The sequence below is a fragment of the Girardinichthys multiradiatus genome, chromosome 5, assembly GCF_021462225.1.
Source record: "Girardinichthys multiradiatus isolate DD_20200921_A chromosome 5, DD_fGirMul_XY1, whole genome shotgun sequence".
Taxonomy (NCBI): Eukaryota; Metazoa; Chordata; class Actinopteri; order Cyprinodontiformes; family Goodeidae; genus Girardinichthys; species Girardinichthys multiradiatus.
This window is the reverse complement of record NC_061798.1, coordinates 23128433-23144975: the sequence shown is the minus strand read 5'-3', so window position 1 is coordinate 23144975 and position 16543 is coordinate 23128433. Positions and strand designations below refer to the sequence as shown.

Genomic DNA, 16543 nt, shown 5'->3' with positions numbered 1-16543 from the left:
GTGTGTTTCCCTTGTGGGTATGGAGGGGAAAGGAGAAAAAAAATTAAACAAGGGGTTATTTATGGAGGCAGACTGCCAGGGAATGTTTTCTGTCGGATCTTGTTTTTACCATTGGTTTCACATATAATGTATTTCAGGCAGACTGGATGAAAAAATAAGGAAACTGCTTAGACGGTGCTTCATCTCCTTGCCTATTTACATAAATTACAGTTTTAAAACCTCCAATGCTCATTTAAAAATAGCCTTAAAGTTTAGAAAGTAAAGAGATATTTTAGGTACAGTGATCTAAAAAAAAGTTTTGAAACACAAAAAGCTGAAATGACTCAAACTGAAATAGTAAACATAAGCTGAAATCATAGCATCATGGTTTCATTCTGTGATTAAATGTTCACAGATAACTGAAACTCAGTGCCGAGATTTTCTTTTTTCACTATCCCAGGAGTTAATATGGATATAAGATAATGATGTTGCTAGAAGAAAAATCTGTAGCCCATATTTCATCTTTACGCATACTGTACGTATTTCAAAGGTTTGTTATACCACATATGTATGAAGTCTCATCTTGCAAAAGTTTACATAACCGTTTAACTTTTCACATTTACTGAGGTTACAAGCTCAAACTTTGATGTATTTTAGTGAGATTTTATGTGATAGACCAACATAAAGTAGCACATATTTGTGAAGTGTAAGAAAAAAGATACAGTTTTTGGAATTTGAAAAAGACATCTCAAAAGTGTGGTGTGAATTTGGTATTGAGTCCCCCTGAGTCAATACTTTGCCAAAATTCTAGCTGCATTAAAGCTGCAAACCTTTTATAATCTGTCTTTTGGAACTTTGTCAGCTTTTTGAAGACTGGAACCTGTGCCCATTCTTCTTTGCAAAATAGATAAAGCTCATTGGACATCAGTTTTCTGGACTTACAGATCCTTCAGTGGGCCCTCCCAACAGATGATCTTTAACCTAAGCTCTGCTTTTATGCTTAGCGTAATTTCCCTGCTTGAATATAAACTTTGGCTGCAGTCTCAAATAAGTTTTCTTTCAGGACTTTCTCTAAGAAATTTAGATCCATCTTCCTACCAATTCTAACCCTAGTATCCCTGCTGAAGAAAAGTATTCCCACAGCATGATACTGCCACCACCAGTTTTCATTGAGAGGGTGGTGCATTCAGGCTGATGTGCATAGTTTTCCACCACATATAGGTTTTGATGTGGGACAAAAAGTTAAGTTTTAGTCTCATTATACCAGAGGAAACTGTTACTGGAATTTTTTTATGGCTACCTTTGTTTTCCCTACTCTTCCACACAGCCCAGATAAGTGAACAGCACAATGATCTGTTGTCATGTTGATAGAGTCTCCCACTTCAGCTGTGAATCTCTGCAGCTCCTCTAGAGTTGCCATGGACTTCTTGGCCGCTTTTCTGACCTGTCAGTTTAAAGTAACGGACACGTCTTGGTAGATTTGCAGTTGTGCCATGCTCTTTTCTAGCAGTGGAAATAGATTAAGCAAGGAATTAGTTTTGGTTTTCCATAAAGCAGAGATCTGAAGGCAACTGTGGGTTTAATAACTCTTTATGATCCTAGAATGATAGAATCTATGCACAATTTACATATAACGCTGGAGTGACAGAAATGCTGTAAAGCAAAGGAAATAACTGTCTTCTAAAGTTGTGTGATTCCCTTGCTTTTAAGATATGTGTCATTGTATTCGAAATAGCTCTGACCCACGTACAGAGAACACTCAGGAGAAGTAAAAGAAAGACCATTTTATTGAAACAAACAAAAACTGACAAGAATCTCGCTGTAGGGAAAGACGTGAAGAGAATGGATGAGTACGGGTAACGAAAGGGATAACGAAACTAAGAATAAATGATTAACAAGATGCAGAGATCGGCTTACTGGGTAACAATGGTCAGGTCGCCAGGGGGAATGAGATTCAGGTCTTAGGCAGGAATATCCATTGAGAGTTCAGTTGGTGCTGTTCAGTGCGAGCTTGGGGCAAAGGTATTAGTTTGATGTGTGGTGGCTTACGTTGGAGGGTGGACAGGGTACGCTTGTGGCTTGGCTCAGGAGACATAGAGAGCAGGAAAGCTGCCAGCTTGATGCGAAGACAGAAGATAGGATATGCAATCCTCAAAGCATAGTGACATAGATCCAAAGCATAGGCTTTCAAAATCTGCAGAAGAGCAAAAACAAAGTTAATCGAAGGCCAAAGAACGAAGCATAGACTTAGAGGGTGGCTCAAGTTAGTACCACTGGTGGCAAAACACTCTCGCATTGACATTCTGGCAGCCTTCTGCTTAAGTATTCCTCATGGTAATCAGTGGAACAAGTCGCACCTGTCATCCAGCACACCTGAGAGCTCCAGCACCACCTGGGAATGAGCACATGTAGCAAAAAACACAAACACACACACACACACACACACACACAAACCCAGATCCTGACAATATGTGTGCTACACAATGGTATGTAGTTTAAATGCTCTCATTAAACAGAGCTTCTGAGCTTATGAGCCACAAAAGATACATTTATTCTTTTGATAGCTGGTGGGTAATTTCCTTAGCTTCATTCATACATCGCCCCTTAGAAGCTTTTGAAGCCCCACTGGGATCACACTTTGAAACCTTTTACTCAGGTTCCTCTCCTAACAGTAAATCAGCGAGTGTTCTCTCTGATGGGACTATTGAGAAATGTTGCATATCCAAGTCAAACTCATAAAGGCTTTGTTTTTGTTTTATACTGTTGATTTCATTGGCTCTCTGTTTTTTCGATGAAGGCGTCAGTGAATCAAAGCTGCATCAAACTTTAAAAGCTGCATTGATCCAGCTGTGACAAAAGCCTACAGCACTGAGCCAAACACAGGCAGTGAGGTGGAAAAAAAATGCAAAAGCAGAACTCATACAATCAGGATGCACAGAAAAAGCTGCGAACGATCTTTAAACTCTGTGACTGATGTTAGTTTTTCATGAAGGAGTGACAGTGTACCGCTGACACACATGATGTTTCTTATATACTGGATGTGCTGTGAACACTGATGATCTATTCAAAGCAAATGCTAACCTCGGGTGATTATTTTCCAACCCAAAAGAAGAAAGGCCTCCTAAGAATCTCTCAGAAATCATTTAGATGGCCTTTTAGCTGCTCCCATTATGCAGCCCCATCAGAGCTTCCTTGGCCAAAGAGGAGACATACAAAAACTCTTTCAGTCCAGATGCATAAACCATTTCACAACAGGCAAAAATAGATCGTCACTCCTATTTCAATCTAGCTTTGCACATCCGCCATAATTTATTTATAAATATCTATGTTTTGAAAGAAATTAACCTTTCAAGTTTGAATACATTTGGGAGTCTAATCAAACTGATCCTCCATTCGAATTTCATTAAACCTTTTTCTACCTGTAGATCTATAACATCTATTTAACAGGACTATAGTCAAAATGAACACATGCACATGAACGGCTGGGTAGCATTTGAAAAAACAAAGTATTTTTAGGATTATACGTCCTGCACAGCCCGGCTTTTATCTTGGAAGTGCAGAGTAGTATTGTTCAAAAGCAGCCAATTAAAGAGCTACTGTGGATTTTCAAATTGACTATGGGGCAAAAGTTGAACTTTGATCATACATGATGCAAAAAACAACTAGTAGAATTGCAGAAACTGCTGCAGGTATTTCTCTTTTTTTTACCTGACCCTGAAGTGCTTCTAATAGACCCCACACAACAGATAATTACTGTAATTGTTTACATTTATTCAGAAATGCAATTTTTCACACTATTTCATAGGAGAAGTTGTCGGTGTGCCACATGCAAGTTTTGACTGAAACCAACTTTATGTTTTATTTTCTCCTTCAGGAAAGCAAGTGCAGGGTGAAGAAGGCTGGAGATTTCAGTAGTGCAAAGTTAAACATAATGGAACATACACCGATATGGCATAACATTATGATCACAAACAATGTGTTGGTTGCATCCAAAAGTCTCATCCAGTCTCATCCTTTGAAGCATGGATCCTACCAGACATCTGAAAGCGTGCTGTGGTATCCGTCAACAAGAAGTTTGAAGCAGATCCTTTAAGTCCTGAAAGTTTCTAGATAGGGCCTTGTTGGATCGAACTTGTTTGTCTAACACATCCCATAGATGCTCGACTGGAATGAGATCTGGGGAAATTGGAGGCCAAGAGAGCACCTCAAACTTGTGCTCCTCAAACCTTTGGTGACGCATAATTTGCTTTGTGGCCAGGCAAATAATTCTGCTGCAAGATGATTTCCAGTATATCACATTTTTTTGAATCATCACACTGCCTATGCTGACTCGCCTTCTTCCCACAGCGCACCCAGGTGTTGGTGTTACCTTGCAAGTGACGTACCTTGCAACCAAACATGTAATGTTACAGTAAAGGTGATTGATCAGACCAGGCCACCATCTTCCATCAGTGTTATCCAGTTCCTATTTTTAAGGGTGCATTGTTTGCACGTTCTGCAGTTAACAGGAGTCAGCATGACTACCCAGACTGATCTACAGCTATGCAGCCCCAAAAAGGCCGTTTAGAGATCCACCGACCCAGCAATCTAGCTATCACAACGTGGCCCTTGTCAACCTCACTCAGTCCTGCTTCTAGTGCATAAACTTGGAGGAAAAGATTTTTACTTGCTGCCTAATATATCCTACCCACTAACAGGTACCATGATGAAGAAAGATAATCAGTGCTATTCACTTTACATATTGTTCTGCCTTTGTACCTTTGTGCATGTATTTTGCATGTAAACCCATTAAAAGTGCAAACCTACAACACTACAGAGAAAACTATAAAAGAACAAATATTGTCAAATATATAGTAATGTAATTACTTTGTTGATGAAAAATACAAAATCAGTGTCTGTTGTAATCTGTTACACAATATAGCACAATATAAGAAAAATGTACACAAGACATCATTCAGAAACATCCCTTATTAAACAATTAAAAATAACAAATCAAACCTAAAAAAAAGAAGAAAAAAACATCTGTTAAAGACAATTTAACTCTGTGTTTAAAGCATCGACACAGAACACTGGAACTGATTTTTGTACATAAATGTTTGATCATGGCTGCACAGTGGTGCAGTTGGTAGCACTGTTGCCTTGCAGCAAGAAGGTCCTGGGTTCGATTCCCAGCTGGGGATCTTTCTGCATGGAGTTTGCATGTTCTCCCCGTGCATGCGTGGGTTCTCACCGGGTACTCCGGCTTCCTCCCACAGTCCAAAGACATGCCTGTTAGGTTAATTGGTAACTCTAAAATTGCCCTTAGATGTATGAATGAGTGTGTGTATGGTTGTATGTGTGTTGCCCTGCGATGGACTGGCAACCTGTCCAGGGTGTACCCTGCCTCTCGCCCATAGACTGCTGGAGATAGGCACCAGCTCCCCTGTGACCCACTATGGAATAAGCGGTAGAAAATGACTGACTGACTGACTGTTTGATCATGAGCATCTCTGAATGTTCATTTTAGTGCAAACACAAAGTGTGGCACACAGTATGTGGATAAACATCAGTCTGACACTGAGAACTTCAGAAGGCTGCATTGACGCTGTTCAGTATTGGATTGGATCAGCTTGTGAAGGTGTTCGGAGTTGTTACTTATTCTACTTTCATCAGTTTATGACTACAGACAGTACTGTTTTCATTTGCTGTCGTAGTTGAGAGCTGAGAACTATGTCAATTGTCTGCAAACATTACATCGTTCTCTTCTTCAATGACATTTCAATAAAAGATTGAAGCTGATTGGACAAAATTAGAGGCTGTTTTTTCATCCATCTGTGGCCTAACAATGATTAATACTCCAATGCAACTTCCTGAAAGCTGCCTTATGGTACTTCCATGACTGAACCACTGAAGCAGCTTAAAAGGCCTGTCCCGTAATAGTCTGATCATCAGTGACGCAGGAGTAATTGCCAGGATAACCCACCATAGCCACATGGGCACAGAGAGTTTCTATAAATTCCCACATGTGTGATTGGACTTCTTTTTTATTTATTTAAAAAGAAAAGAGAACAAAAAACCCAGAATAATTAATGATTTCATGGAAAAAAGAAAAGGAAGATGTCAATGCAGAAGTGAGTTTGCATCAGCTTTGGTGCTGATGTTTGTAGACTGCGTCAATATTTTCTTCAGTGGGAATAATAAATAATACAAGGGTGTTTTATCCTAAGCTTGAAAACATAATGAGCTGTTAGACTGCTCTGGAAGCAGAGATGGACTTTGTTTTACTACAAATAAGCAATGCTGGGCCAGATTGTTTTCCATCAGTACAAATCAAATTGAGGTCTCTTTAGAAATGTGCTGAGTGAATACACAGCTAGACTGAGAGGAGAACCTTTCTTAAGATGTGCTCTAGGATATATGTTACTCATACAAGTTAGATAAGTTATTAAAAGTTGGTTTAGTGAGAGAATTTTTAGCTGTTTTGTATGGAATGCCAAAGTGTTCAAAATTAAATAAATAAATGAAACATTATGAAATAAGTATCTACATCAATAAATAATAGATAAACATATAATGTGACAATAAAATTGTGAACTAATTGAATGCATATTCATTTCCCAGCTCATTATTATGAAATATAGAGTATTTCATTCTCCATTGAAAAACAGCATTAAGAAATTAAAGAACTTTCATATAAACGTTTTACCGAATAATTGAAATTATTGTTGAAGTTATGTTTACGTAATTCCATGTCATTTTTTAATGTGATTTTTATTTCAAAATGTAATTTTTGAAAGTCAGCTTTTATTTCAAAAAGCCAGCTTTTATTTTATAAGGGTGATTTTTTCCCCATGGCCATTTATTTCATAATATCCCTTTACAACTGAATGACTGTGGGGCCAATCAGCATCAACGGGCTGGACCTGCATCCTCATTGGCTGAGCCTTGCATAGAGATTAGTTTCTTGGGTGCCTGCTTGCTGAGCAGCTACTGCGCCAGCTCAAGGTTTAAGAAGGATGGTGAAGTTTCTTTAACTTCATTCAGCTCTGGTTACCTTAGCAGATCAAATTGAGGGAAATCATTTATCATATGATGCCATTTTGAGTTGTTTGGATGACATCTTTCAAATGATCGGGATGATAATTGCTCTCCAGAATGTTAGCATGGATGACACCATTGTGTATACCCTATTACATAAAAAAGAATTACATAAAAATAGTCTCAGCAATAATTTCAATTCTTTGGTAAAAACTTTATATGAACATTCTTTATCATTATAAAGCTGTTTTTATATATATATATATATTTACAGCAATAGAGGCCTTTATTTTTTTATTGAAGGTAGACAGGAAAGAGGGGCAAAGAGAGAGGGAGACATTTAGCAAAGGTCGCCAGGGCCAGGACTCGAACCCCAGATGGCCGCTTTGAGGACTATAGCCTATATGTGGTAACGCACTTAACTTAACCCTTACACCACCAGCGCCAAAGCTGTTTTCAAAGGAAAACGAAATATATTTCATTATGAGCCGAAAATTGAAAGGGCATTCAATTATTTCACAATTTGATTGTGACATTACATATTTATCTATTATTTATTGATGTAGGTACTTATTTCATAATGTTTCATTTATTTATTTAATTTTGGAGAAGCTGTGCAAGAAATAAATTCAGTTTTGTGCAGTTAAAAACACGAGTCACTTTAAATATGATTGCACTACATTTGTTGCGGTGTGATTAGATTTTTAAAAATCTAATTAAACTGGTTGAAAAGAAGTGCCATTATATGTTTAATCATCCATTTTATTTGCTTTTAATAGTGAAATGTGATGACTACTCAGCCAAGGTAAGACATGTAGAAGATTCCAGCATTTTCCTAATCACTACTCTCCTCTGAGAAAATATTTGGCCCTACTATGAACCAGCATACAGTAACTATGTCAGGTTCATTACAGGAATTAATATCAGAAAGAATGAAGACATGATTTTGGAAATCAACCCTGCATCTTATTAGAGCAACTCAAATAATCTAGTCATTTAACATTTAAACAGAGTATGTCCAGCAAATGTAAACAACATTTTAGAAGAGTAAGGTTGCAAATATTTGTCAAATTTCTGATTATACTTCTTGAACCAAATCTCACTGTAATTAAGGATAACAAGTACACTATTTTGGCTAAAGTATTTGCTTGTCTGCCTTCACTCACATATGAACTTGAGTGGCATCACATTGTTAATCCATAGGATTTAATATGATGTTGGCCCACCTTCTCCAGTTACAACTCTCCTAGGAAGGCTTTTTACGAGGTTTTAAAGTGTGCTTAGAGGAATGTTTTACCATTCTTCAAGAGGAGTATTTATGAAGTCAGGCACTGATTTTGGACAAGATGGCTTGCCTCGCAGTCTCCAGTGTAATTAATCTCAAATCCATTTGATCAGGTTAAGGTCAGTACTTTGTGCAGCCCAGTCAAGTGTGTTTATGGTCTTTGCTTTGTGCACAGTCATGTTTGAACAGGAAAGGGCTGTCCCTAAACTGTTCTCACAAAGTTGGCAGCATGACATTTATTAAATGTTTTAGTCTGTATTTTAATGCTCCTTTTACTGGAACACAGGGGCCAAGCCCAACTATTGAAAAATAGCTTTGCACTTGGTCTTGTAAGGCCTATATGCAGCTGCTTGGCCATGAAAACCTATTCCATGAAGGTCTCTACACACGTTCTTGAGCCAGTCTGAAGCAAACAAGAACTTTGAATGTCTTTAGCTACTGACTACAGAAAGATAATGACCTCTGCACACGATGCACTTCGTTTTGATTTTATGTGGTCTACCACTTCACTAGATGCTGTTGCTGCCATTTGTTTCTATTTTGTTGTAATCATACAATTAACTGTGAAATATTTGAGAGGGCATTTCACCACTGGAGTAATTGCACAGGTGGTATCCTAACATGTACCTCTTTGTAATTTACTGACCTCTTGAGAGTGACCCATTCTTTCACAAATGTTTGTAAAAGCAGCCTGCATGCCTAGGTGCTTGATTTTATACACCTGTGCCCCTACACTAGAGCCACATTCACCCAGTTGCACTCACTAACGAGCACCCATTCACTCACCAATGGATTCAGGTGTCTGCTCACCAAATTGAGAGCAAATTTAAACAGGTAATTGGCAGCAAATCAAACAATGAACTGAAAGATGCTTTGTGTAGTACAACAGTGTGAAACCGGTATAAGGTTTTTTTAATGGGTGCAGTAAGATAGTTTATGCACCCAAAATAAGTAATTACATGAAGTAAAATGTATGCATGAAAATTTAGATTTAGGAAAGAAAACTACTTCAATATTTTCAGTCATGGAAACATCAACGTTAGATTTAATACAGCTGTTCTGTGAAGACCCCACAGTTCTGTTAGGAAACATTGGGGACAAACCTGCTTCATAAAGACCAAGGAACACAGCAGAAATGTCTGGGATAAAGTTGTGGAGACGTTTAAGGCGGGTTTGGGTTCTAGAACAAAATCATAATCTTTGCAGAGCTGTCTATTTCATCACCTGAAAATCTAAAGGATACATGACAGGAAGAACTTTAATCAGAGAAGTAGGCAAGAGACTTATGGGAGCTCTGGAGGAGATGCAGAGATCTATAGCTCCAGTGGATGACTCTATTAACAGGACAACTAGCAGCTGAGTACTCCAGAAATCTAGCTTTTATAAAAGAGTAGCAAAAAGAAAGCTGTTGTATAGGTAACATTAGATGTCCTATTTGCAGTTTGCTGAAAGCCAAGTAGAGGGCAGATGTAGGAGAATGTGCTCTGGTCAGGTAACATAGAAAATCTAATATGTTTAGTCTACACACAAAACACTATGCAGAAAACTTACACACTACCCTGGATTCCTGCTGTGGAACATGGTGGTGGTAGCATCATGCAGTGGGGGTGTCTTTCAGCAGGGACAAGAGACCTGGTCAGGGCATATAAATAGACGGATGTAGCTGAATACAGGTCTAAGCTGGAAGAAGACCTGATAGAGGCTGATGAAGACCTAAGACTGGATTATGTTGGCTTGTTTGAGTTAGGCACCAAAATGTAGACATAAATAATGAAACATTGCTAGATTTGTTTTGACACCAACATAAAATGTTTGGGGTTTATTGATCACTATAATAGACTGAAAAAGGAGATTAAAGAATGGTATGATGAAAAGATAGTCCAAAGTGGTTGACTTGTTCCTAGGTGTCCATTGTCTCATTGAGTAAATACATGCCTATAGCACATTAATTAAATAAGACAAATCAAAACGAGCAGGATGAGAGTAGCTTTATTGGGCTAATGTGGCAGCAGGATGTGAGCACAGTGGATATTCATATCATTTCCTACTTGATCTCCTCGTTCTTGCTTTGTCCATCACACAAACAAATCCATAATCCTGCCCTCCTTTATCCAGGCTCTGATAGGTTGGGTGAGGGCTGACGTGGGTGAAATGTGGAGCATGAGGGGTGAGAAAGAGGGATGGAGAAGAGAGGAAGTGGGGAAGCCAAGAGATGACAGAGACAGCGAAAGAGGAAGAACAAAGCAGAGAGAGTGCTTTTCAAACCAGATATAGTCTCAGTGGTTCTTGTAATTATCTCCTCTACAACTTCCTGTGACTCTCCATTGGTTGCTGAACTAGAAATAACTACTTACTGTATTCCCTCTATCCTGCACCTCGAACCACCAAGAGGTTTAGGGATGGAGGAGACAGCACTATACCCTCTCTTTCCTCTTCTCCTTCTTTCCCTTCTCTCCTTCACCTCCCCAGACCTCAACCTCTCCCCTGCTCCCTCTCTTCCTTGCCCTCACCGAATTTCACTTGGAGGACATGGTGTAGCAGCCGTGTGGGTGCCACTGCATGTCGCGGATGCGCCTGACGGACTGCATCTGGGGGCAGCGAGCGCCGAACTCATTGAAATGCCTGTAGTCACCCTTTTCCAGCAAGTACTGGCTGCCACGGTACCCAGGGAACTGGTACCCCACCCAGCTGGGGAGGGAAAGAGGAAGCATGTTGTAAAGAGTTTCAAAGGTGCTGTTAAAGCGATTCAATTAATACATTTTGCTTACAAGTCAGAGCAAACAGAAGGATGAAATATGAGTGAGAGATAGGTGAGAAATGTGTATAAAATATGTTGTAAGAGACAGATGCAGAGAAGTCAGGGCAGATAAACATCTCTCAGATAAAAATCATTGATCTATTTGTCATGCTGTCAGGCTTTCAGACACAGAGTCTGCCACCCAACTGTTTGTTTCAAATAGTTCAGAGCACTAAAAAACAAATCAGAGCAGAGAATGAGCTTTGTTTGCAGCAACACCTCTGTGCACACAGCCGGGAACGCTGAGCTGCTGACGTCCACGACAACCTCAGCAAGCTGCTGATGAAAAAGTCTCTAATTCTGCTCTGCCTCTCTCCTAGACAGCTCGGAGTTGGTGATTAGAAAGCTGTTTCTGTCTGTATGAGAATGACGTCACAGATGTGAAAACTGTCTGACACATGCAGCAGCGCGAAGGACTGACTTTTTTTGATGCAGTAGTTTGAGATGCAGAGTGCAATGTTTTTATGTATGAAATATGTATGATCTAACGACTAGAAGATGCAAATGCAGAACAGTCTGTGAGGTAGCCTTAGTCGGGCATACAAAGCAGTGTGTAAAGCACTGCTTAGATGTACTTCTTAGTTAAGTTAAATAAGATCTCAAGCCATGAAGGTGAGACTTGTGCAGTTTACACTTCATGCATGTTCCACCTCATGCTGTGAATATCAAATTCACAATAGATGATGCTGTGACGTAAAAAGAGGAGGGTCGCAGCAACACTTTTGTAATCCTGGTAATATAGTTACCAGATTTAGCCATTTTTCATACCACCTCTTTTCATACCAGTCAGTCAGTCATTTTCTACTGCTTATTCCATAGTGGGTCGTGGGGGAGCTGGTGCCTATCTCCAGCAGTCTATGGGCGAGAGGTGGGGTACACCCTGGACAGGTCGCCAGTCCATCGCAGGGCAACACACAAACATTCATACACCTAAGGGCAATTTAGAGTGACCAATTAACCTAACAGGCATGTCTTTGGACTGTGGGAGGAAGCTGGAGTACCTGCAGAGAACCCATGCATGCATGGGGAGAACATGTAAACTCCATGCAGAAAGACCCCCAGCCGGGAATTGAACCCAGGACCTTCTTGCTGCAAGGCAACAGTGCTACCAACTGCACCACCGTGCAGCCCCCTTCTTTTTATACCAGTTAGAAGCATATTCATTGACTTGGAGGAGTGTCTAACCTTTTTCTAAGAGGGGGTTCTTTATTTAACAGGGGTCTGCAGCTTATGGCTCTGGAGAGACATGTGGCTCTTTAGGTCCAGCACAGTGGCTTGGAAAGACAATGAGCAGAGTTTTTACATAGAAAGCTTAGGAAAAAACTAGTTGGTTTTTTTTTGTTTGTTTTCCATGACAACCACATACTTTTTTTCATCAATTTCCAAAAATCCCAGTAGCAATTAGAATGATTTGCATGGTTAGCTGTACATAGTTTAAAAAGCCTGTCGACATTTCCAAATCCAGCATGACAAACAAAGGTTAAAAGCAACAGATTTATAGAGAGCCACTTTGTAGCAACCTTGTTTTAACATGTTCAGCCTTCCTGGAACCTGCTAAAATAATTGCAGATCAATTTGCTCCTTTGCCAGTCTGACAATACATCCTCTGGAGGGGAACCAAAGTTCTTTTTGTACCCGACTGTTTCAGTTCAAATAAAACTGCAGAAGATTTTAACAGCAAAAAATGGTCAGCACCTGTAACTTTAGCTCTGCAGCAGTCGGGATGAATAGCCATTATGCCTCCATGGATAATACAATTTCCATATAACTAGCCTCAGCTTCCTCTGACTATGTTTATGTCAAACATAGGATGGTTCCTGTTGCTTTTTACATAATATCAAACATATTATATTTTAAAAGCTATTTAACAAACTCAGAAAAACAACTTGTTTGTTAAACCAAAGGTAGCAAACATGCAGGCATAAAGTATTACTTTTGAACTGTCTATGGTTGGAAACATGGGGCTACGTCAAAGCAAGCACTTTCACAAACGCAAAAAAACTTTAAGATACTCACGTTCCACAGCTGACCAGGATGCTTCCCACTCTGTCGGTGAAACCATAGGCAGGCAGGCTTGGAACGTCATCGTCCATGATCTCCATCTTGCGACCTTTGTATTCTCCAACCTCATATAAGCAGATTTTGTGCTTCTCAGGATCCTGCAATGTGTTTGATGAAGAAAAGAAAGTAATGTGGAAAAAAATTGGAAGAGAGCAAGCTTTATTAATGACTGAGAGCATAGCAGAGCTTACCATCCGTACAGGCCTGAAAGACAGAAGGTAATCATTCTTCTGGCAGTTGCTCCATGAATCCCAACGGGGGTACTCGCCCTTTTCCAGGATGAACATTTCACCACAGAAGTTCATCTGCTCAAAGCCCACAAATCTGAGGAAAGGAAAAAATGCAGTAAGGAAGTTGCAGAGGCTAGATTAACATTGATTCTTATTATGGGAGCCTTTCAGTAGTTATATTCAGAGAGCAGCATTGATTACCCTTCATGAGAGCTCTGCTTAGCCTTTGATCCCATTCTTCTGCTTGTTGACTCCTTCTCAAAACTAACTGTTAACATATCTTGGCCTCTGATGCTTCTTTAGGGACTTAGTGGAAAAATAAATAATAATGTTGCTCTTTATTCTGTTATCTGTTTTCTTGTTTAGTTCTTTTATTGTACTCACACTGTAAGTGCTGTTTCTTGGTTTTTATATAAGCAGGGAAGTTGCTGCCCAGCTCTGATCAAAGTCAGATACTATCTCAGAAACTAAAGTTCACACTCCTGATGCACTCTCTGCAAATCGCTCCGGATAAAAGCCTCCCCTGACTGCCTAAAATGCAAATTGTAAAAATGTCACATAATGGAGAGGCACATCTGTGAAATCACCTGCTGTTTGCCCACAAGAGTGGGGCTTCTGGGTATGGTACTTAAACGCGTGTGCGCGTGGATATCACTGTACTTACGGCCCACATTCGACACGCAGGGAGCGCACCCTGTCCATTCCCATGTCACACACGTTCACACACTCGGCCATGATCTCAACGCAGCGGCCCTGGAAGTTCTCCTGGTTGTACATGCACATCTGTGAAAGTAAAGGAAAGAGAAAGAAGTTGGCTAAACTGAGGTGAAGAAGACTTTCCAAAGGAGTAAATGGTAGAAATTGTTATGAAGCCCATGTTGTTCTGGAAACCACTAACAGACTTCCTGAAGTATTTCTCTTAGAAAGCTTTAAAAACCAGCAGGTCGTGGTGGCAGGTTAGAGCTCAAAGGGTAAAATGTTAGGGCAGCTGCTTATCACCGTTTAACAAAAATGACATGATAGAGTAGAGCAGATGTTTGAAAGTCTGCTGTATGTGTGTGCGTGCATCATTGTACCTTGTAGGACATCATGCCCATCTTGTTCTGAGCTGCCTTCCCATCAGGCTGGGACTTGGGTTTCTCTCCTCCAGCAGACATGACTTTAAAGCAGAAGAAGAGAAGCTGCGTTTAGTATCAAACTGTAGTTTTAACCAATTAAGAGTTAACCAACTTCTGACAAAACACCCAGAAAACAAACCACCAGAAGGTTTTTCTAAAAATCATTTTCAAAGCTTCATGTCCCAGACAGATAGAAGCAATTAAAACAATTTAATTTGTTTAATTTTTCTACAACATTTAGTCAATTTTGGTAGCAGAGACCACTTTGTTATTTAAATATTTTTCCTGATTTTGTGTTTAGAGCAAAAATGTTAACATTAACATTATTTTTTAAGAATATAATAACTGTTGTCTTATTTAGAAGGGATAGAACCTAATGAGTGTAAGCTTCATCCCGCTTCTGTTCAGAAATGGAAATTAAATCAAAATGTCATTTTTGCTTTGCTTTATTTTATTGTTTATATTTCTCTCTTTTCTCAATGCTTTATAAAAATAAAATTCATAAGAGTTGTTGCTATTATTCTGTCTGACACATTTTGATATCCCATTTTTTGCTTTCTCTACTTTTTGTAAAAATAAAAAAGCAAACGTGACTGATAAAAGCTCAGTCACCTGAACCCATCTTCAGCAAATATTTAACTTGCAAAACAGAACCAAAAAACAATGCAAAGCAAAGCCTGAGCTGTTTTCCACAGATGGCATAAAAACATCCCTCTGTCTGTTCAAACTTTGCCACACTTGTTCATCACAAGTTAGAGCTAAAAAAAAATCAATGTTTTTTTATCAAGTCAAACAATAAACAATCACAAAACACATAACAAGATGCAGAAAATTACTCGAAACAAATTCAATTTAAAAGTATGAATCTGTTCACTGGCTACCAAAAACTCTACAGTCTTTTCTTATCATGCACCAGCACAGAAATGGATTTTAAAACCTGTCATATTCTTTATGAGCAAGCCTCAATGTTTTGACTAATACTACTGGACAAATTCTTACTCCCAACTTTAACAGACTTTACCGATCAGTATAAATATCTGGAATCTATCTTCCTTCTTCTCTTTTCTGTATGTTGATCACTGTCTTACCTGTGGCAGTGTGTGTGTAAAGGGGTGGACTGGTGGCCCATGTGGGAGGACTCGGGGCCCGTTGTAGCTTTTATACGCTGGCGTCCGGAGTGAGGGGATTATGCAGACAGAAACAAACTCGCTGAGCTCACAGCCCCCACAGAATAGAAATACCCCATCATCAAAGACACAGAGAGACAGTGGATACCAGCTGAAATAAAAGAAAAATATACACGGAAGAAATATGACCAATTGAAAGACACTTTTTGATAGTTATAGAGGACTTAATGAAAGACAAACAATTTAAATAAAGACTTCACTTTTGACAGAATGTGCTGTAAATATAAAGTAAGAAACTGGCTGAAAACGCCACATCAGGGCCCATATCACTCAAAGAAAACCAACAATAAAAATTAGTGAATAAGTGCAAAACAATGTTTTATCTAAATTATTTATTCAGCATGTTCCTTTCTTTTAAAATGACTGAAGTAGTGACACATCAGCCACAATGACAACTACAGCCAATTGGCATTAAGAACCTTTTGTGTATTGTGTTTTTTTCTGTTGTGAGCAGTAGCTAAATAAATAACAATGTCCACTTGCTGTTAGAGATTTGTCTTCCTGCAGCTGCAGCAGTGCTAGTTGCTACCGAGAGCAAAACACTCACGAGATGCTGGGTTTTTAATTATACCTGTATAGGAGGTCTTAGGTGTAAGTATTTACGTCATATACCTTTCAAAAGGTATATGACATTTCTCATTTCTCCATAACGTTTCTACAATAAAACCACAAACGTCAAATTATTTTTAGGGGATTTTTTTCGTTGGTAGATCAACTGAAAATAAAGAAAGAAATTAAACACCTTTTTTTTTTACACATGACATACTGAAAATTGTGGCATGCCTTTATTTGTATTTTCTGTATAATCGTATTTTGCTACGAGTATAGCTGCAAGTCTATTGGTAAAGCCAGCTTTGCACATCTAGATA

At 39.1% G+C, this 16543-nt stretch overlaps 1 protein-coding gene and 1 long non-coding RNA gene across 2 annotated transcripts; both read right to left on the bottom strand.

The window, feature by feature from the left end:
- Nucleotides 1–1748: 1748 nt before the first annotated feature.
- On the bottom strand, nt 1749–2685 carry LOC124868869. The gene is made up of 2 exons (XR_007038418.1): nt 2251–2685; nt 1749–2173 (listed from the first exon to the last, which is right to left on the bottom strand). It is a non-coding gene; the product is annotated as an uncharacterized LOC124868869 (long non-coding RNA).
- Nucleotides 2686–10254: 7569 nt separating this feature from the next.
- Nucleotides 10255–15676, bottom strand: crybb1l2 (crystallin, beta B1, like 2). Its single transcript, XM_047364761.1, has 6 exons — nt 15576–15676; nt 14446–14528; nt 14034–14152; nt 13331–13463; nt 13095–13237; nt 10255–10969 (listed from the first exon to the last, which is right to left on the bottom strand). The coding sequence occupies exons 2-6, from the start codon at nt 14524–14526 to the stop codon at nt 10798–10800; spliced, it is 648 nt and encodes a 215-aa protein (XP_047220717.1). The 5' UTR covers nt 14527–14528; nt 15576–15676; the 3' UTR covers nt 10255–10797.
- Nucleotides 15677–16543: the final 867 nt, after the last annotated feature.

What these genes read in the sequence shown, in the direction of transcription:
- crybb1l2 (XM_047364761.1), bottom strand. Translation starts at nt 14,526, where the DNA reads ATGTCTGCTGGAGGAGAGAAACCCAAGTCCCAGCCTGATGGGAAGGCA. An exon ending in TGGGCATGATGTCCTACAAG is followed by an intron (nt 14,153 to 14,445) that starts GTACAATGATGC and finishes TTACTTTCACAG; the next exon opens with ATGTGCATGTACAACCAGGA. An exon ending in ATCCTGGTCAGCTGTGGAAC is followed by an intron (nt 10,970 to 13,094) that starts GTGAGTATCTTA and finishes TTCCCTCCCCAG; the next exon opens with CTGGGTGGGGTACCAGTTCC.